Source organism: Poecile atricapillus, chromosome 36, assembly GCF_030490865.1.
Source record: "Poecile atricapillus isolate bPoeAtr1 chromosome 36, bPoeAtr1.hap1, whole genome shotgun sequence".
Lineage (NCBI taxonomy): Eukaryota > Metazoa > Chordata > Aves > Passeriformes > Paridae > Poecile > Poecile atricapillus.
Window position 1 is genome coordinate 496,060 of NC_081284.1, and position 21,640 is coordinate 517,699.

Consider the following 21,640-nt stretch of genomic DNA (forward strand, 5'->3'; position numbering starts at 1 on the left):
GCGGTGTGGATGTCAGGAGTGCCGCCACCTCTCTGAAAACCTCGGCCCTCAAGAACATGGATCACCAGGTCTCTTCACAGTCAAAGTCCTCCAATGGGGGATGATGCTGGAGCAGGGGACAAAGCTCTTCCTACATTCAGAGCATTTACAGGGCTTCTCTTACCGGTGCCTCCGTTGGTGTTTGGTCAAGTGAGAGCTCTGGCTGAAGCTCTTCCCACACTGGGGACACTCGTAGGGCCTCTCCCCAGTGTGGATGATGAGGTGGGAGTTTTGCTTGAAGCCCTTCCCGCAGTCAGGGTAGCGGAAGGGCCTCTCATCCATGTGAATCCGCTGGTGCACAAGGAGATGGGAGCTGGTTTGAAACCTCTTCCCACACTCAGGACACTCCTAGGGCCTCTCCCCAGTGTGGATCATCTGGTGGATGATGAGTTTGGATCTGAAGCTGAAGCCTTTCCCACACTCCCCACATTTGTAGGGCCATTCCCCAGTGTGGATCATCCAGTGGCAGATCAGGCTGTTGCTCCGGCTGAAGCTCTTCCCACACTCCAAGCACTTGTAGGGCTTCTCCCCATCCTGAAGCTGCTCATGGACCACCAGCTCAGAGCCCTGGCTGGATCTCCGGCCGCCTTCCTGGCACAGGGTGGGTCTTTCATCCTCAGAGCACCCTGGGCTAGCTTTGGAGCCCCCTCCTCCTGCAGGAGGATTTTGCTCCTCATTGGATTGCTGCACACTGCAGCTGCTCAAAACAGCTTCTTCCACAAGGTTCTGTCCTGGGGTTTTGTCCTCCCTGCTCTCCATCCTCAGCTCCTTGTCTGGGGGAGGAAGGACAAGGAGAGGATGGGATTTGCCTCTGTGCCAGAGGGAAGGGGAAGGAGATCCCCCCAGTGCGTCCCCGGCAGGACGGCGTTGGCAGCGGGTTTGTCCTGCAGCCGGGGGCCAGGCTGGGCTGGGAGATGGAGCAGGAGACAGAGGGAAAGGGGCACTGACTTCCTCCTCACCTGCCGGGTTGTCCTGGGGCATCTTCCTCTTCCTCACAGCCTCCTTCTCCATCCACGCCAAGTTTAGGAATGAGAAATCCTGGTTTCTGAAAATGCAATGGATGAGCACTTTGGGTTAGGGGGTTCCTACTCTCCAAGTCCATCTCTAGAAGTCACCGAGCATCTGGTGCCCATATAAACCACCCAAACACTAAGATTCAGTCCCCTAAAATACACAAATGGCCAAGATTCACCAAAAACACCCATCCATGCATTTACCCTCTCTGGTCTCTCCACTCTGGGGTCCTGGAGGTTCCCGATGTCTGGATTGCTGTGGGTCAAGTTTGTGTTGCTGTTCCCCCTCTCTGTCTGCTGGGGCTCCTGGCAAGCCAGGAGGCTCCCCTTCTCTGGCCTCACCACTTTGGCATCCCAGGAGTCCTGGATGGGCAGCACTGTCTGGGCTCCCTGTTTCAGGCTCCTGGGCTATCCCTGGGCCCCCTTGTTCATGCTCCCAACATCTGCAGGCTTCGGGAGCACCCCCAGCACTGGCATTGCCTGTTTCTGCTGCCCCCATTGCCGCTTTCCCTGCCAGCCCTGCTGGTCCCGGGCCATCCCCACGCGGCTCCGGGCTGACAATGCAGCCCCTGAGGCGGGCAGAGCAAGCCCCAGCACGGGGGGAGCCTGCATGCTCCGCTCCCTCGGCAGCCGCGCCCAGCCCCGGGCACAGAGCTCCGGCAGCCCCCATTGCCGCCCCCTCCCCAGAGAGCCCCGGGGACCCCCGCAGCCGGGGCTGCCTCTGAGCCAGGCGGCCCCCGAGCCCGGCTGCGTGGCCAGGGGGGCACGGCGAGCCCGGGGCCTCTGTGCCAGCGCTTGTCCCGCTCTCCCTCAGCCTCTGCCCGGCCCGGCCCGGCCCCCCGAGCCCCGCCAGGCCCCGCACGGCCACGGCCGGCCCGGGCCGCTCCCCTCGGAGCCCTCTGCGGACACGGCGCCGGCCCGGCCACACGGACCCGCCTGTGCTGGGGGCCCACGGGCCGCCCAGCGCTGCCCGGGCCTCGGCCCCGAGCACAGAGCTCTGCCCGGGGGGCTCCCGGCCCGAGGCGGCGGCTCCGGGCCCGCCCGGCCGCTCCCGGCTCCCACAGCCCGCCCGGGGCCGCCCCGCCCGGGCCGGGGCTGCAAACCGCTGGGCACAGCTCACAAAAAAACATTCCCCCAGCCCCACAGGAACACCAAAATCACAACCGGCCATCACCCCCCACAAAAAAAACATCCAAACCCTAAAACCACAAACCCACCGCTTCCACCCTCTCCTCCTTCCCCTTCCCAGGGACCCCGAGCCCGCGGCAATGGCCCCGGAGCGGGACAAAAAGCTGCTCCGGCCGAGGCACTTTGAACACCCTGAGCTCTCCTCAGGGGGCCCTACAACACCGGCCAATGGAACTTGGCCGTGCAAAGGAACCATTTTGGTGCTCCCTGCGGAGGCCAGAACTGAAGCTTTGTTCCTTTTCCCTCGGGCCAGAGACCCTCGGGCTGTTTTCTGCACACACTTCCAGCCCCCAGCGCTTGCAGCAGGCGCTCCCTGCAAATGTCCCACTGCCAGGGCCCTGGCCTTGCTGTCACCCGCTGTGGCTGGCCATGGACAGAGCTCCTGCACTTGCATTTCCAGCTGCTGTGCAACCAGAGCTGAGGGATCTGCAGCTGCCTGAATGCAAAACCTGGCAGAGGAGCCTCTCTCGAGGGGGAAATCTCCCCCTCCTCAGCCAGCCCGTGGCAATGCTGCCATTCTCTGCTGCTGCTGCTGCTGCTGCTGGGGCACTCGGGGCTCTGGCTGAGCAGGAAAGGTGACCCTGAGCCAGGAGCTTTCCTTGGCTGCAGCAAAGGCTCGATGCACAAAGACCTTCCCGGGGCTGTGCTTGTTTGTTTTTTTCAATTAACTGCCCCTGTCAGCTCTGGGCAGAGCTCTGTAACTGGGTGTGACACTTGTCTGTGGCACTGTCGGGGTGGCCAAGGGGACCTTCCCCGAGCTGTGTGCAGAGGAATCCACAGCAGCCCAGGCCGAGGGTGCTCAGTGGCCGCTCAGTTCCGCTGACTGGACGCGGCTCTGGCCGCTTCCCTTGGAGCGTCTCCAGGGAGGGAACGCTGGGGCTGCCCCGGCTGTGGTGTCACTGCCAGGGGAACGCTGGGGCTGCCCCGGCTGTGGTGTCACTGCCAGGGCAACGCTGGGGCTGCCCCGGCTGTGGTGTCACTGCCAGGGGAACGCTGGGGCTGCCCTGGCTGTGGTGTCACTGCCAGGGGAACGCTGGGGCTGTCACTGCTGTGGTGTCACTGCCAGGGCAACGCTGGGGCTGCCCCGGCTGTGGTGTCACTGCCAGGGGAACGCTGGGGCTGCCCCGGCTGTGGTGTCACTGCCAGGGCAACGCTGGGGCTGCCCCGCTCCTGCCCCACCCCATCAGCTCTGCCAGCGCCTCCAGGGGACACAAAGGCTGAGCCAAAGGGTGAGAGTTGCACAAGGGGCTGAGCTGGGATCTGGCACCCATTGGGATCATCGAGTCCAGCCCCCGGCCCTGCACAGACACCCCAACAATCGCAGCCTGTGCATCCCTGGCAGCGCTGGCCAAAGGCTCCTGGAGCTGCGGCAGCCTCGGGGCCGTGCCCATTCCCTGGGGAGCCTGGGCAGTGCCCCAGCCCCCTGTGGGGGAAGAAGCTTTTGCTGATCTGCAGCCCAGCCCTGCCCTGGCCCAGCTCCAGCCGTTCCCTCGGCTCCTGTCCCTGCTCACCTGGGCAGAGATCAGAGCTTGCCCAGAGAAGCTGTGGCTGCCCCTGGATCCCTGGAAGTGTCCAAGGCCAGGTTGGAAGGGGCTTGGAGCAGCCTGGGATAGTGGAAGATGTCCCTGCCATGGCAGGGGGTGGAATGAGAGGAACATGAAGGTCTCTTCCAAACCAAGGCATTCTGTGATTCTGGGATTTTGGGAGAGATGCTGAAGCTCTGGCTCAGCATTGTAATAAATGGAATTGAGTCGTGCTAACTAAATTGGAACTATTTGGAAACTTATTTAGAAGCAATCAAAAGGATCAGTGCTACAATGCACCTTTGCAGATGTTACATGTTAAAATTGAGGTACAGGATGTAGTTTAGAAGATAAGTGATGTCCCAAGTTGAAAACGGCCTTGAGATGGACAAAATTAGAATGACTGTAGGCATAGGGCCTGAAAATCAGTGAATATCAGACTAATTAGTAGACTTACATAACACAACGCTCAGTAAGCACATGCAAACCTGTAAGGTTATCCAAAGGACAATGAGGAAGAGGAGAAGCCTTCACCAAAAGACCCCCAAAAGAAGACTGAAGACCCCCTAACAAGTGAGGCATGCACTGTGAAGAAAAGTGATGTAAGTCAGAAAAATTGGAAATAGGAGGAGATTTATGAGAAACATTAATGAATATGTAGAAGCATACAGTATATAAGTTCAGCTTAAAGTGCTTTGTTTTCTGTGTGAGGCAGGGTGGGAAGCCCCCTCTGTACCCCGGTCAGTTTTGTACGTCAGGTGGGGTGAGAAACTCTCCCTGTACCCCAGTCGGTTTTCCTTATGCTTTAATCATATGGAATTACTTGCAAATTACATATATAAATTGCATTTTTTTATTAAATTGTATTCTTTTATTAAATTGCATTCTTTTACTAAATTGCATTCTTTTATACCAAATTATTATTCAATTTACTAAATTGTATTCATTTTTAATTAAACTGTCATTAACCCAAGAGACCAAGTTGTCCAAATTCTAATTTCATTTAGAACAGTTTTATCTCACCCAATGTCTGGACCCAGCAGCAGCCATGGGTGGGCTCCTCCCTCTCGCTGTGGCTGTAACTCACCCAGGGGCAGCAAGTGAATCAGGTCCCTCATGGGCCAGCGAGTGCCAGAAAGGAACATTGCTCCTTGGGGAAACACAATGTCCTTGGGCTTCAGCAGAGCATTGAAATGGGCCCCGTCGAGCACCTCAGCTCCAGTGAAATCTGCTCTTACTGGGCTGGGCCCAGGAGATGTCCCAGAGCAGCTGCAGAGGAGTCGCTGTCAGGAGGAGGGACATGGATCAAAGTGTGATGTAGATCAAAACAAGCTCTGCTGGTAGCTCATTTTTGTTAGTGTTATAAATGAAATTAGAATTTTGACAACTAGGTCTATTGAAGTAATAGTAATTTAATAATAAATAAAAAATGTATAGAATTTAGTGCATTGAATACAATTTTGGTATAAAAGAAATACAATTTAGTAAAAGAGTACAATTTAGTAAATATATTCAGGTGTATATATACATATATATATGCATATATATATAATAATATACAGTTTGTCAGTAATTAAGTATGATTAAAGCATAAGCAAAACTGACCGGAGTATGAGGAGGGCTTCTCACCCTACCTCACATACAAAAAAAGCAATTAAAACTAAACTTATATACTGTATGCTTCTGCATATTCATTCATGTTTCCCAGAAGTTTCCCCCTACTTCCAATTTTTAAATTTAAATCACTATCCTTCATGGTGCATGCTTAACTTGTTGCTAGGGGGTCTTCAGTCTTCTTTTGGTGGTCTTTTGGTTGAAGGCTTACACTCATCCTCATTTTCCTCTGGGTAACCTCACAGGTTGCACGGGCGTACTAAGCATAGTGTTATGTAAGTAAGCATTGTGCTCCACTAATTAGTCTTATCTTTTATAATTTTCAGGCGTTGTGCCTAAAGTCATTCCAACTTTATCCATCTCCAGGTCGATTTTGTCTTAGGACATTTCTTATCTCAAAAGTACATGCTCTACCTCAAGTCTAACATGTAACATCTGTAGGGGGGGTACATCTGCCTGGTAACACCAATTCCCTTGATTCCTCCTAATAATAACTTTCCAAATAGTTACAATTTAGTTACCACAAATCATTTCCATTTATTACAGCAGGGTGTGAAAACAGGAGCATTGTTTGGTGTGGCCTCCTCTCTGCCTTTCACACCTTTCAGCACTTTGACCCAGCCAAGAGCTTTCTCCAAGAGTGCAATGAAGCAGCTGCTCCTGCTCCCAGCTCTGGCTCTTGCCAGTCTCTGACCCTGCCTGGTTTTGTCCCTCTTGCTGTGCCCTCTGTTCCCCCAGGGGCCCTGCCCCAGACTGAGGGATCAGATCCAGGCACTGCTGCTGCTCCCTCGGGACCAGCCCCAGTTTGGTTGTTGCTGGCAGTGCCAGCAGAAGCCGTGGCTGGAGCAGCAGGTGCTGACAGTGCCCCAAGGCCCGGGGCTGGAGGGGTCCCTGGGCTGGGGCTGGGAGGGAGCTGCCCCTTGTTCTCCCTCTGCCTCACGCAGAGCTGGGCCGGGCACAAGTGGGGCAGCAGAGCCAACAGGGAGCCTGCGAGTCTCTTCCAGCCCTGCCTGCTCAGACTTTGGCCTTGGAGCTTCAGGTGGACAAAGGCAGCTGCTCTGGTCCCTCTGCGTGTGCTCGTGTTCAGCACTGCTGCTCCATCAGTCTGTGCCCAGCAACGGGGAAAAGCCTCAGCCCTGCAGGGCGGGGAGCTGCCGGGCTCTGCCTGAGCAGCTCAGCCAGCGGGAAGGGAGCTGCTCCACACGGGAACCAGGAGCAAAGGACATGCCTTTTCTAGGAGATGCTTTCTGTAAAAACAAAAAAAAAAAAACCAAAACAAAACAAAAAAACAAAACAAAACAAAAAAAACACAAAAAAAAATATGAAAGATAAAAATTACTCGCAAATGTGTAGCGAAAAATCTTCTGTAACTCTGGAATAAGAAAGAGGTAACTGATCCTTTGAAAAAGAGAACTCAGCTTTGATTTTAGTTACTTAGTTTGTACACGTGCTAGTGGAAAGGATCCATTTGCTGCCTTCCTTTACAGATTTTATGGATGTTTTCCAATCTTAAGATATTTTACACTGCAGTTAAAGGAATAGGAAATTGAAATACATGTTCTTCATGACTGTGTTTTGAGTGTAAAAATTTTGCAGTTTGAAACTTGGACCTAAAGCGTTGCAAATGGAAGTGATAAATCCCAATGGACTGAGTGAATGCAGCTTTTCCTATGGGATGTGCAGCACTCCAAGGACTCCCTCAGTGGGGCTGGGGGTGCTTGGAGCTTTGTCCTGTGCCACTTTGGGATGTCATGAAATGGGACTTCACCTGCCACCAGCCCAGGTCACGCCCTGCCACCACCCCAGCTCCTTGGACCTTGTGTCCCCAAAGAAGACACAAGGTGTTTCTGCTGCTCCACCCATTTGCACAGATCCACAGAGAGCTGGGATTATCCCAAGTCTTGTGTCTCCATTGTGCCATATTCCTAAAGAGCCAGCAGCCCATCCTGACGAATATGATGAGTTATGTGGATGGTTGTCAGCTCCCTTTCCTGCCTAGAAATCCTGAAACTGCTTCTAAATGCTGTTCCCTTCAGTTCATGGACACCTACTCACACAGAGCTGGGAAAAAAAATCCCCTGGCCATGGCTTACAAGGTGAGTTATGCCAAATTTAGAGCTCTGTGGGAAATCTCTATCCATCTCTATCCTTTTAATATATCTATACGTGGGGGTGTGCATGGATGTGTCTTGTATGGAAAGGAAGGAGTGTGCAAACAACGTGACTGACACTTTCACCCTCTGTGTTCATTCCATACCATGGGTACAAAGGTATTATGGAAACCTTTGCAAGGACATGTTGTAGTTGATAGCTTGAAATGTATTTTTTCTCATCTTTTAGTTGTGATTCCCCCCCCCCCCCCCCCCCCCCCCCAGCTTCTCTTTCTCCTAATTGTTTACCTGGCGTCAAGTTACCATGGTTACTGAAGTTTCTCTCCTCAGCCCCACGGCGAGAGGCCGGATAGACTAAAGAGAGGACCCTGCTGGCATTTCCAGCTGCTTGAAGTTTCTTTAGCCCAGGAAAGCACGGGGTTGGGAGAAGAGAGACCCTTCTTTCCAACAGGGAAGTTTGTAACTTTGTTTTTCTTGTCCCAGAATGCCTCTGAGCTGAGAGGGCATGCTTACCTTCCCTTTCTTTCCCCCCTGTGTTGCCAAGAAACCAAGCCCCCCCCCTCTCCCCCTCTGTCCCTCTGTGGAGAATACTCCTACACCTCTGTGGGCATTTGAAAAAGTTGGTGTCTGTTATTTCTTATCTTGGTGTGTGTAACCTTGATTTGTAGAAAGTTTGTAAGATGTGCTGAGAAAAATAATTGGTTCTTTCTCTGATGTTCCCACCCTCCGAGAAACCCTGTTAAAAGAAACCCCCCAGACCCCAAATCCTTTGTCTCTCGTCCTTTGGATTCCCCTTCACAGAAATAAACTGTGGAATGCAAACCAAAGAGAGAGTCCCGCCCTGATTTCTTTACTCGCTCTATAGACTTGGATTCTTGAAGAAAATCAGTGAACCCCACAAACATTTGCTGGCTCGAAACTCGAGTGAAGAGAAACCTCATCACTGAGCCAGCCGGGCCACTCGAGAAGATCGAGTCGAGAGACCTTCTGTCCATGGATACAGAGACATCCAAGAGCCCCTGGCACAGACAGACCCTTCTGTCCATGGATACAAAGACATCCAAGAGCCCCTGGCACAGACAGACCCTTCTGTCCATGGATACAGAGACATCCAAGAGCCCCTGGTACAGAAAGACCCTTCTGTCCATGGATACAGAGACATCCAAGAGCCCCTGGCACAGGCAGACATTGCTGCTCTTCAGCCAGTGACAGGATGAGTCCCTGAGACTGGGGCTTGGCCTTCCTCGTGGAGAGGGGCATCAAGGAAGGCTGCAGTGTGATGGAGACTGTGATGGGCTGGGAACTCACTAGGGGAAAGGAGGGAACAATTGTGAAGTAAAAGGCAGGTGGGGGAGAGAACTGTTCAGAGAAGGGCTGATCTACAGCTTGAGAAAGCTGAAAAATGACATTTGGGGTCATCCCAGATTGATTTCATTTCAGAAGTTATGGAACAAGTTTAATTTTTGCGGGGTGTCACGTTTTCCTTTGGAGGTGGACACTCTGCAGACTTGAGCTGCATTGCCAAAATGCTCAAGTCTCTGCTGCAGGTCACACCATTTCTTCTTTGGCTGATCCCGGCCTGGTGCTGAGCCCAGCAGAGCCCTGGCAGAGCCCAGAGCAGCCTCAGCATCCGCAGAGCCCGGCTGCAAGGAGAGAAACCAGAAACCGCCCGTCAGCTCAAGGCTCCTGTCCCCTTGTCCCAGCCACCCACGGTGCCCAGGCCATGCTGGCCGTGCTCAGAGCTGGGCCCAAAGCTGCCCATCACTGCTGCCTTTGGGAGCAGAGCAGGAGGGCAGGACATGTGCCCAGCCTGCAGCCAGCCACGGCAGATCCAGCCCCTCAGCAGCTGCCCAGAGCGGGATGCTCCTGTGCCCGCTGCCATCTCCCAAAAGCTCTTGTCCCACCCATGCCAAGGAGATGAGGACCCACCTCATGCCATCTGCTGCCAGAAGAAAAGCTGGTCCCAAACGATGTCCTCAGCCTTCTCCAAGGGCACGGCTCATCCACACCACAGCTGGTCCCAAGCACTTCCCGATCCAGACTGGACCCCACCAAGAACGCTTCCTTTAGAAAAACAAACAACAAATTAATGAAAATAGGTTACAGACAAAAGGGGAAAGAAGAAAATGGTAAGAAATCTTACGTCTCTCAGGAGTTTGAGGAAGGCCCAACCCCTACATTCTAGGGGAAAAACCCACCCACGGGTGAGGGAAGCCCATGCTTTCTCCCTTCCCCCCTGCACTGTCCCCCAAAATCACGGTGATCCCAATGCAAAGCAGGGGAGTGGAGCAGCCCAAGCCCTTCCTTGCCTGCACAGCAAAGCAGCCGTGCTCAGGTTCTGGAGTCCCACCTGTGCTCCTGCCATGGGGGTTTGTTTGTGTTGGGCTGGCTGCCCCAGCCCCAGCCTGGGGCACGGTGGGTGCTGGGGGCTGTTGGCAGGACCAGGAGCCCACTCCCATTTCGTAACCACCCCAGCCCACACCCCCAGCCCTGCCAAAAACCAGCTGGGCAGCCACTGAAGAATCAGTTGCATCCACCCCAGCAAAGGGGAAACCTTTGGTTCCCGGCCAATGCACAAATCTGGGAGCATCCCCTGGGTCTGGACTTACCTGAAAATTCTCTGTGGAGCCTGGCTTTGAAGAAGGTGCCAGAATCAAAGTCCATCATCGCCAGCTGCCACTGGCCAGGTGGAGGAAGTGGTTGTCATCCTTGCTGTTGTCCTCCATGTCCCCAGCAGCAGCAGCAGCCCCACCTGGTGCAGCTTCTCCAGGGGCTCCTTCTTCCCTGGGGTGACACCAGGCTGTCAGGGTTCTGCCCAGGGCCCGGCTGTCACTGAACCAGGACAAGCAAAACCAGCTCAGATGGCGGCCAGCAGTGCTGGGCAGAGCAGCTGAGCTCCAGCACAAGGGCTGCGTGTTCCCACTCGATGAGCCCTGTGCAGTGACACTGGCAGGACAAAGAAGTCTGGGTTTCTTTGCTTCTGATTGCCAGGGTATGTGTGGAGCTGTAACTTACCAGGTCCCTGCATCACTGTGCCTGTGGCTCTCTCCCTTCTTCTAGGGCTGATGAATATCCTGCATCCAGGGATCACAGAACAGGTCTTCTAATGAGGGCCTGTCCAAGTAGTGCAGGGATAAACACCGCCTGATCAGATCTTGGCAATCTGGGGAGAGAAACCACAAACCACTGGTCAGTTGGAGAAGGCTCCTGTCTGCTTTGCCCCACTATACCCCTGCCCAGGCCATGCTGGATGTGCCCAGAGCTGGGCCTAAACTTTCCCATCAATTCTTTGTTTTGGAGGAGAGCAGGAGAGCAGGACATGTGCCACCTCCTCAGCAGCTGCCAGAGCGGGATGCTCACGAGCCCGCTGCTGTCTCCCAACACTGGTGTTTCCCCCGTGCCCAGAGATGAGGATCCACCTTGGGAGAGCTGTTGTGGCAGCAGGAGATGGCCCCAGCTGATGTTCCAGCCCCTCCTGAAAGGGTGCTTCCCGCAGACCATCTCATGCAGCAGGATGCCCAGGGTCCAGACGGTTGCTGCCTCGCCATGGTACCATCCGAAGTTGGTCCATTCCGGGGGTCTGTATGATCGTGTTCCTATGGAATATGGATGGAGCTCATCAGGGGGATGCTGCTGCTCCCAGAGCCTGACCCCAGCATCTCTGGGCATGTGGGGCTACCCCAGTGGCACATGGGGTGACCTGCTGCCCTCTCGCCAGCACCTGGGACTTGTGTACAAACCCAGGGTTTGAAAAGAAGGCACTGGTGCTGGAAGAGGGCAGCAGAAACCCTGGCAAGGCCTGACCATGACACACAAAGGAAAAACCCACTCACAGTGCTGGGGAAAAACCATACCCACATCCTCCCTGCTGGCATTGCCCAAAAAATATTATGAACCTAGGCAAAGCAGGGAAGAAGAGCAGGCCAAGCCCATTCTCACCTGCACACCAAACCAGCTGGTGCACAGGTCCTGGCTCCCCCTCTCTGCTACCCCCACCCACAGGGGATTTTGTCAGGCTGGCTGCCCCAGCCCCAGCCCCAGTCCTGGGAGAATCCCTGCTGCCACACCCTGGGTGGGCCATGAGATGTTGGGCCAGGAGATGCCGGGACTGGGAGCCTACCCCTGGGTGGGCTCACCTGCAAATTGTGTGTAGGCTGTGTCCTGCAGGTAGGTGCCACAGCCAAAGTCAATCAATTTTGCCACGCCGGTGTCCAGATCAACCAGGATGTTCTCTGGTTTGATGTCTCTGTGAAGGATCCCGCAGCTGGTGCAGTGCCGCACGGCCTCCAGCACCTGCCGGAAAAGCTCCCGCGCCTCTTCCTCGGACAGGAATATCCGTGCCCGAATGTAGCGCCGCAGGTCCTCACATCGCTCTGGGCGCTCCAGCACCATTACGATGTGCTTGGGGAGCTCAAACCATTCCAGCAGTTGCACCACACCGGAGAAGCCTGTGGACACCTTGTCCAGCAGCACAATCTCCAGTGGTGCGCTGGTGCCGTCGGGCTGCGGGAGGAGCACAGTGCCGTCAGTGGGGCTGAGCCCGTGCCAGGGCTCGGGGAGCCCTCAGCCAGCCCGGGATGCTCTGCACGCCCCGCTGGCCCCACGCCCGCTCTCCCCGCAGGGCTCCCGGCGGCTCCCACCCTGCCGGGCCCCGGCTCATCCCCGCCCGGCACGCCCCGGCTTCTGCCGCTGGCCCCGCTCACTCACCAGCTCGCCCCAGTCCCGGATGCGGTTCCGTGGCACCTTTTTGATGGCCACCTGCAAGCCAAAGGGAGCAGCGGATTCAGCTCGCCGCCTACCGTGTCCAGTCCCATCCCACTCCTCCGTCCCCTTCGCCTTCTCCGCCCCCTCCTCCTCCTCCGCCCGCCGCTGGCTCCTCTGCTCACCGGGGCGCCATCCGAGAGCCGAGTGGCCGAGAAAACCCTGCCGAATCCGCCGCGCCCCAGCAGCGAGCCGATCCTGTAGCGCTGCTGCAGGGCCTCCTGCGCCTTCCCTGGGGAAGAGACGCGGCGGTCAGCGCTCGGCCCGGGGCCAGGAACGGCCCCCGAGCGCTCCCCGACCTCCCCGGGCCGAGCATCCGCAGGTGTCCGCTCCTTGCAACGCGACAGCGGCGGCTCGGGGCCAGCGGCCGCGCTGCCGAGCGGCGGAGCTCGGGCCGGGGAAGCCGCAGCGGAGGCGGCGGCAACGGCTGCACTGCCTGTGTCCTCCGCGGGCCCCAGGAGGAGCCGGGGCAAGGGCCGGGACCAGGGCCGGGGCAGGGCTCGGAGCAGGCGGAGCCAAAGGGCGGTGATACCGCCCCAGCCCCAGGCACTGAGGCCCGCCCAGAAGCGCCAGCGCCAGCTCGGCCGGAGCCGGGCGGTGGCGAGAGCGGGACAGGACGCCCGGGGCCGGGGCCGGGGCCGGCGCCGGGGCCGTGGCCAGGAGCGGGCCGGGGGCATGTCCCGGGCGGGCAAGGGGAGAGGGGAACTGGTAGAGAAAGAGAACACAAAGACAGAGAGATCGGGAGTGGGTGAGGGACCGCGGGGGAGAGGGTAGAACAGAGGGATGGGGAGAGGAGAAGATACAGAGGAGAGATAAAGTAGTTTCGTTTGCTGCTTTCTCTTTGCGCTGCTGCTGCTGCCGCTGCTGCTGCTGCCGCTGCTGCTGCTGCCGCTGCTGCTGCTGCTGCTGCTGCTGCTGCTGCTGCTGCTGCCGCTGCTGCTGCAACTGAAGTACCGGGGCCGTTTGTCCCCGGGGCCGTTTGTCCGTTGCCCGCTCGGCCCTGCCCCGAGCCCCGCGCTCCCCGGGCAGCCCCTGAGCCTGGCCAAACACGGGAACTTTGCCGTGTTGAGCCAAGAGCCAGAGTCTTGATTCCTGCACAGGGGCACAGCAATGCCCTTGGCTGCTGCTGTGCCTTGTCCCTGCTGAGTGTCAAACACTGTCTGAGCACATTCCCTGTGTGAGGAGCAGGAGGTTTGGGCCGCAGGACATTCCGTCTGTGCCGCTGCCCCGCAATGGGCGGCCGTGCCCGGGGCTCTGGGCCTGCCCCGCGTGCGCTGAGCTCCCGACACTGCGGGAGCTGCCCAGGCTGGGCTCAGGTTCCCACTGGGACTGGGCAGCAGGCTGGGCTCCAGCTGGGATCAGCAGCAGCTGGAAATACCTCTGGGCATCTCCACTTTCTGCTGTTGCTCGGAAGAAGCAATGAAGCGACAAGTTCTGTTTTTTCTTTCTCCTGGTGTATTTTTTCATTTTATTTGCCACTGCAGAGGCAATTTGTGTGATGGCCTCTGTCAGTTGATTCTATTTCAGCAGCAGCAGCAACAGGTCTGTGTTTGAGCACTGCAAATGTCCGCTGTGTGGCTTTCATTCCCCTCGACTTAGTGCTCAGGGCCTTGGGAGCATTCTGATCTCTACTGATCATGATGCCTGAAACAAAAATCCTGAGTTCCCCATCACAAGAGGACTCTGGGCAGCACTGATTGAAAGAGGCAATTGCAGTTGTACTGCTAAAATTCAGGTGGCAAGCAGAAGAGGGGCAAGAGCAGCCGAGATCTACAATGTCCAAGGCCAAGGCACCAAGAGCCTCCTCCTGTCACCTCAGGGCGAGTAAAACAGAGCTGAAAACAGCGCTGGAACCCGATCCTTTCTTCCTCTGAGGGCTGGCTCAGGGCAGCAGAGGCGGGCCCTGAGGAAGCCTGAGGGCTGTTTGTGGGGGATTGTTGCTGTAGTCCAGAATTGCCCTGGAAAAAGCGCTGGGAAGCCGAGGCAGGAGCAGGTGGGAAGGGCCGGCGCTGCTGCTGCTCCTGGCCGGGAGCCCCGGCCGGGCCGGGCCGGCGCCCGCTGCGCTGCGGCTGCTGCTGCTGCCAGAGCCGGGCGGGACTCGGGGACAGGGAATGGACACGGGGGGACAGCAAAGGCCTTGGGGGCTGCAGGGATGGTGGTGCTCGGGCCAGCGCCAGCACAGAGCTTCAGCCCGCAATGAACCCCGAGGGAAACGCTGGCGAAAGGCTCCATTCAGCCTTTCTTTACTCGGCGCTGTGAAGGGACGGAAATAAAAGGAGAACAAGCAGGGCCCGACCCCTTCTCCTTTGGGAGGAGCCCCGCGCCTGGGGCTGTGAGGGGCTGTGAGGGGAAATGAAGGGCTGTGAGGGGCTATGAGAGGTTCTACAGGGCCATGAGAAGTTCCATGGAGCTGTGAAGGGCTGTGAGGGGCCATGAGGAGCCTCAGCCCTGGCAGGAGGGGGTCCCACCATGTCCCCAGGGCAGGGCAGCCGTGAGGGGCTGTGAGTGCAGACGTGGCAGCAGAGCGGGCTTGGGGCACCTCTGGGAGGGGATGAGACCCTTCCCCATCTCCACACCACACCAAACCCAGCATTAACAGGATTTTCCATCTTGAGAATCCACTGGCAACTTGGAGTCAAGTGTACAGTTTAATCCTGGTGGGAAGAGCAAGGGAATATTCCCAGTGAGTGACATCCTGCCATTCTTATTAATGTCGAAGGTTTAAAAGTCTAAAAATGAATAGGTATACTATTAAATATTAAGAAATACAATAACAAGAAATAAAGCCCCAAATCCCAGCACCCTGCTCAGTAATATGCTCTTGTCTGTAGTGACAGATTAGTAATATACAAATAAATGAAACAGATTTCATTTATAATTCAGAGTTCTTTCATTTTTTTCCCAAGGTTCTGGTCCCTTTCCTCCAGGGACATTTCCTTTACTCACCCACTTTCTAATAGTTAGAAGGGAGTTAAGCATACCAGAAAAGGCAACAGCTCCTGTTTCAAAGGGAAGCAGACACTGCTCCAGGGAACCTGAATTGCCCCCAGGCACGTGTGTGCACTTGAAGGGTGAGCAGGTGTTGGGGACAGAGATCTCAAACCCCTTCTAAGGCTGTGAGAAACCCACAAGTGGCAAAGTGTCATTGAGGGTCAACTCCAGCTGGATTCCATTCCCCGACACCCTCCAAATGGGCAGGCAGGGCTGGGCTCTGGCAGGGTTCAGTTTTAAGTGCCTTGTGTTGTCTGGCATGGAAGTGATCCTATCAACCCTGGTACTGATGGATTACTGATGAATATATCCATACTGATGGATATGGCTGCAGAAAAAGGAGGGGGAATCTCAGGAGACAGGAAAGTCTCTTCTTCTCCTTTCTCCCTGCAGAACCCCCTCCCCAAAGAGAAATGCCTGTGCTGGGTTTCCATGGCACCCCTTCCCTCAGCCCAGTGTCTGACCCACTGTGTGCTCTGCAGGAGCCAAAGCCAGAGGAGTCCCAATATCAGTCACCACATGGTCCCCACACAGCAGGAGAAAGCACTGCTTGCAGTGGGGCTGCTGATCTGTGACCCATCCCGGTTCCATCCACCCCACTCCTCTCAGCCACAGACACCAGAAGGATCCCAGGAAAGCCACAGTGCTCTACCAGATGCCAGGAGCACTCCCTGCTGTGGCCTCAGGGATGCTGGGTGACCTCACTGATGAGCATCTCTGGCTGGTGATGGAATGTGTGGATGGAGGCCCTTGACAGGAGGTTGTTTGAGACACGTGTGGGGCTGAAGGAGAGATGGCAGCTGTCAGTTGGGAGGGCAGGGACCCCACTTGTGAGTCCATTTCCTTGGACACCCTCAGGCACAGGATGTCCGAGAAGTCACACAAGGCTTTGGCACTCTCAGCCTTCTTACCCTCAAGTTCCTGCTTTCTGTATTTTTACAGTAGAGAACCTTGTTTGCTTTTCGAACTAGAACAAAGATCCCAGAGGGAACAAGCCTTGCTGGTTTTAGTCAGAAGCATCAGTGACCAAATTTGTGCTTCCTTTTCTTTGGTCACATCTTTGTTCCTTCTCAGTGTTCAGGCTGGGTTGTGGGGTGTCCTGATTTGCTGCATTTTCTGAGTTCCTCTTGGATCCTTTGGAGGGCAATAGGTTGTGCCCTCTGAGGATCCTTTGTGCTCCTTGGTGACCCAGGAGAACCTTCCAGGAGGTTTTTGGGTGAGCTGCTGCTGTGATGTCACAGGAACGTTGCCGTGTCCTTGTGGTGTTCCCGTTGCTGTGGGGCACAGAGGCCTCAGTGTCAGAGCGGCTCTGGGTGCCTGCTCATTGCCTGAGGATCCTCCTGCCTGAGGCATTCTCAGCAGCCAGCCCAGCCCCTGACGGGTGTCCTTCTGTCCTGGCAGGGGGACAGACAGTCTGCAGACATGTGCAGCACAGCCAAAATGATCCAGCAAGTGGTTGCTACAGTTTACACTCTGGACACTGTGGCTTCTTATGGGTTTTTTGTAACCCACTCGGCCCCTAAGTCGAGGATTTCCCCAGGTGCACCATATGTGCCTTTGGGATTGCTGTGGGCTTTTTGTTCTTCCTTTGAAATGGAGGTGATTTTGAATGAAAATTGCCATTAAGATGCCATTTGTTTGGGAGAGTTCCTGCCAAAAACTTTAAAAAAGGGTTTGTTTCTAGCCAGCAGGGTGTGCACAACATTTGGAATGGAGCCTGGGGGGGTTCTGTTCCTCAAGAGGAGAGTCTGTGGCAGTGGACCCTGGCACTCCCTCCATTTGCTGGTGCAGCCAAAAACTGGACACAGCCTAATATTTTGTGCTGTTCTCCTGCCTGCTGTGTGATCCAAAAGGACTGTGGCTCACAGAGGGAAGTTGTGAGAGGAAAATGCTCTCTCTTGGCATTGACTTGCTGTGTGGGAGTTTCCAGCACAGGCAGCTTTTTCTCCTAACAGCGTCTGGTTCAGGTGAAGGTCACCTCACACATGGATACTGCAAAGCTCCTTCTTCAGTGAGTGGGAAAGGAACCTGTGGTGTTCAGAGATCCCAGTTGCTCCCTTTCAACACCAATATGAGCCCAGTAAGCTCCAGGATGATCCTTGCCACATGCCAGCACTCCCAGGATGGTCCCAGTTGCCTCTGGCTAGATCAACCCAGTCAGTCCCAGTATGGTGCTATTTTCCCCCAGCATGATCCCAGTTGCTCCCAGTTACCCCCAGTATGGGCGATGATGTGCAAGGTATGTTGTCAGTCACTCTCAGATACTCCCAGTAGGAGTCCAGTCACTCCCAGTGTAATCCAAAGATGGATGGATGGGAAGCCTGATGGAATCATGGAGACACTCTAGGGCTCCATGGAACCAAAGGACTTTGTGACACCAATAGGTCCCATGGAACCAAAGGAACGTTGTGACCCTGGGAGGCCTCATGGAATCATGGAGACCATTGTGACACTCTAGGGCCCCATGGAACCGTGGTGACACCAAGTTGGCTGGGAGTGTTGATGTGCTGCAGGGTAGGAGGGCTCTGCACAGGGACCTGGACAGGCTGGATCCAGGGGCCAAACCCAACAAGGTGAGGTTTAACAAGTTCAAGTGCCGGGTCCTGCACTTTGGCCACAACAACCCCTGCAGTGCTCCAGGCTGGGGACAGAGTGGCTGGACAGCAGGCAGGCAGAAAGGGACCTGGGGCACTGATGGACAGCAGGCTGGGCATGAGCCAGCAGTGTGCCCAGGTGGCCAAGGAGGCCAATGGCTCCTGGCCTGGATCAGGAACAGTGTGGCCAGCAGGACCAGGGCTGGTATTCTTCCCCTGCGCTTGGCACTGGTTGAGCTTCATCTCGAGTGCTGTGTCCAGCTCTGAGCCCCCAATTAAGGAAGGACATGGAGGGGCTGGAGCGTGTCCAGAGAAGGGCAGCAAGGCTGCTGAGGGGTTCTGGAGCACACATCTTGTGAGGAGTGGCTGAGGGAGCTGGGGTTGTTTATTCTGGAGAAGAGGAGGCTCAAGGGAGACCTCATCACTCTCTACAACTCCCTGACAGGAGGGTGCAGCCAGGTGGGGGTCAGGTTCTTTCCCAGGGAACAGTCCCAGGACAAGAGGACACAGCCTTAAGCTGCACCAGGGGACGTTTAGACTGGACATGAGGAAATATTCTTCACAGAAAGGATGATTGGGCATTGGAATGGGCTGCCCAGGGAGCTGGGTGAGTCACCATCCCTAGAAGTGTTTAAGGAAAGTCTGGACGTGGCACTGAGTGCCATGGTCTGGGTGACAAGGTGGTGTTGGGTCACAGGTTGGACTTGATGGTCTGCAAGGCCTTTTCCAGCCTGGTTGATTCTCTGATGATTGTGACCCTGCAGGGCCCTGGGGAAGCAAGGGGCCACTGTGACACTGCGGGGCCTGGTGGAACTCAGAGGACCACAGTGACACTGTGTCCCACATGGCACCACAGAGCCAAGGAGCCATTGGGATGCCGTGGGGCTACATGGAAACAAGGAGTCCATGGTGACAGTCGAGGTCCTCGTGGAACCACAGAGGCCACTGTGACACTGCTGGGCCTTGTGGAACCAAGGGGCCACTGCGGAACCAAGGAGACCCTGGTGAGACCCTGGGCCCCAATGGGATCACGGGGCCATTGTTCCATTGCAGGGACTCCTGGAACTAAGGGAACACCTGTGACATTGTAGTGCCCCATGGAACCAAGGGTCCCTGGTGACACTGCAGGATCTTGTGTAACCTGGGCTCCACTGTGGCACTGCACCACCAAGGGAATCCTTGTGGCACTCAGAGGCCTCATGGAACCAGGAGGCCCCTGTGACACTGCAGGGCCTTGTGGAACCATGCAGAGCATTGTGACAGAGCAAGACCTAGTGTCATGATGGGCCCACAAGGACACTGCAGGGCCCCATGGAACCAAGGGGCAAGTGTTGCACCTCAGGGACTCATGGAATGAAGGAAACATGTTTGATATTGTGGTGCCCCTTGGGACCAAGAGGCCATGGTGACACTTTGGAACCAAGGAGAGCATTGCTGCACTGTGAGACCTCATGGAACCAAGGATTCACTATGACACAGCAGGGTCTTGGGAGACCAAGGTGCCATTGTGACACTGCAGGGCACAAGTATGGAAGGGACATTGTGACCCCAAGGGGTACCATGGAACCAAAGGGACGTTGTGACCTTGGGAGGCCTCATGGAATCATGGAGACCATTGTGACACTCTAGGGCCCCATGGAACCGTGGTGACACCAAGTTGGCTGGGAGTGTTGATGTGCTGCAGGGTAGGAGGGCTCTGCACAGGGACCTGGACAGGCTGGATCCAGGGGCCAAACCCAACAAGGTGAGGTTTAACAAGTTCAAGTGCTGGGTCCTGCACTTTGGCCACAACAACCCCTGCAGTGCTCCAGGCTGGGGACAGAGTGGCTGGACAGCAGGCAGGCAGAAAGGGACCTGGGGCACTGATGGACAGCAGGCTGGGCATGAGCCATCAGTGTGCCCAGGTGGCCAAGGAGGCCAATGGCACCTGGCCTGGATCAGGAACAGTGTGGCCAGCAGGACCAGGGCAGGGATTCTTCCCCTGTGCTTGGCACTGTTTGGGCAGCACCTCAAGTACTGTGTCCTGTTCTGGGCCCCCCAATTTAGGAAGGAAATGAATGGGCTAGAGTATGTCCAGAGAAAGGCTGCTGAAGGCTCTGGAGCAGTTGTTCTGTGAGGAGTGGCTGAAAGAGCTGGAGTTGTTCATCCTGGAGAAGTGGAGGCTCAGGGGAGACAAGGTGGTGTCAGGGCACAAGTTGGACTTGATGATCTCCAAGGTCTTTTCCAACACTGTTGATTCTGTAATTCTCTGAAACCACCCTTGGAGCAGGTGCAGGATGAGCCCTGGGCCTCCTCTTCGCAACTTCCAGCAGCCCAGGTCCCTCAGCTTCTCCACACGGGCCCCAAAACCCATCCTGTCAGTCCTGCAGAGCCTTTCCATCCCCTCCTCATTGCCCAGAACAGGGAGCCCCACAGACAGACACAGCAGCCCAGATGTGCCCCCCTGGCCTCTGCTGCCTCTGGCAAGGGAGCAGCACGAGGCACTGCAGGACCCTGCAGACAATTCCTGAAGCACCTGTAGGATGATCCTGCTCCCTGAGGGACCTTCTCATGGTGCCAGCTCAGGAACTGAAATGGGGAGTGGGGCCAGAGAGGAAAGGGCAAACAGGGATGGGCTGTTTGCAGGGCAGGGAACAGAGGTGGGAAATAGGAAGAAATCTGGAGCAGGAAGAGTAAAGAAAGCAAAGGTGAAGCAAAGGAAATGCTCAGGGCAGTCTGGGGGTGGCTGCCAGGAAGCCCTGGCTCTGAGCAACAACATCTGCAGAGGCGCAGGAAACTCACAGCTCATGGGAACAAACTTGCTGTGTGACTTCAGAGGCCACGACAAACCTGAGTGGTTTCCCTTCCATCCCCCTGCCCTTCCTGGCCCCAGGGGCTGATGGCATTTGTGCTCCCTCAGGTTCATCTCCCCACAGCAGCACCATGGGGGTGCTGATGCCTGCTCTGGGCAGTGCAAACAGGGGCTCCTGAGCCAGTGCTGCCGTGTCTGTGCCTGCAAGGATGAGGCACCTCTGTGAGCTGGGGGAGAGGCCAGGGCTGCACAGGGATGATGTTGTTGGCAGCTCCGTGAGGATTCTCTGGGACACTGTCCTGAGGTGTCCAGAGCAGTGGGGATGGATCAGCCCCTGCTCTGCTGCTCCTTCCCATCTTCCCCAGGGACCTTGCAGAGCCCCAGCCATGCTGTTTGCCCCCAGCCTGCCCACGGCCACCCTGGGGCTGCTCACAGGGGTTTTCTGTGCTGAGCTTTGGCCTGGGCGTGTTCCTGAGAGAGCTTGGACAAGGAGCCTGGAGCCCCCAGGCCCTGCCCTGAGGTGTCAGCGCTGCCCCAGCAGTGCCCATGGCCTGTCCCTGCTGCAGCCCCGGCACTGCCACCCCCAGGGCTGTGCCCGGCCCCGAGAGCACTCAGGCCCTGCAGCAACACCAGGGACAGGAGGGCAGCGGGGCAGTGACACGGGAGCAGCACTGGCAACACCAAGTGCTGCTGCTCCTGGGCACAGCTGCTGTGCCAGCACTGATCTGCTCCAGCTCTGCACACAGACACTGCTGCTGCAGCTCCAGAGAAGGGAACAAAAGGGAGATCTCTGGAGAAAACTTTGCTGGGAGATTCTTTATTTCATTTAAAGCCACCAAGAGCGCAGCTACTCACTGGCACAGTCTGTGGCCACATGGAAGCTGGAGAGAAAGAAAATGAGAAATGGGACAAACAATGACATTTCTTTGCAGACAGTATGAGAAAACTAGAACACAGGAAAAAAAATGGGAAGTGGGAAGTTGTGGAACCAAGGGGATCATTGTGGCTCTGTTGG

General features: G+C 56.1%; 1 protein-coding gene across 1 annotated transcript; it reads right to left on the reverse strand.

Annotated features, from left to right (window-relative positions):
• Positions 1-1,460: 1,460 nt before the first annotated feature.
• On the reverse strand, positions 1,461-21,501 carry LOC131590974 (serine/threonine-protein kinase pim-1-like). The gene is made up of 7 exons (XM_058861392.1): positions 21,481-21,501; positions 12,782-12,954; positions 12,375-12,507; positions 12,196-12,246; positions 11,625-11,991; positions 10,908-11,084; positions 1,461-1,621 (listed from the first exon to the last, which is right to left on the reverse strand). Exons 1-7 carry the CDS (start codon positions 21,499-21,501, stop codon positions 1,461-1,463), a joined length of 1,083 nt encoding a protein of 360 aa, XP_058717375.1.
• Between the last annotated feature and the right edge of the window lie 139 nt (positions 21,502-21,640).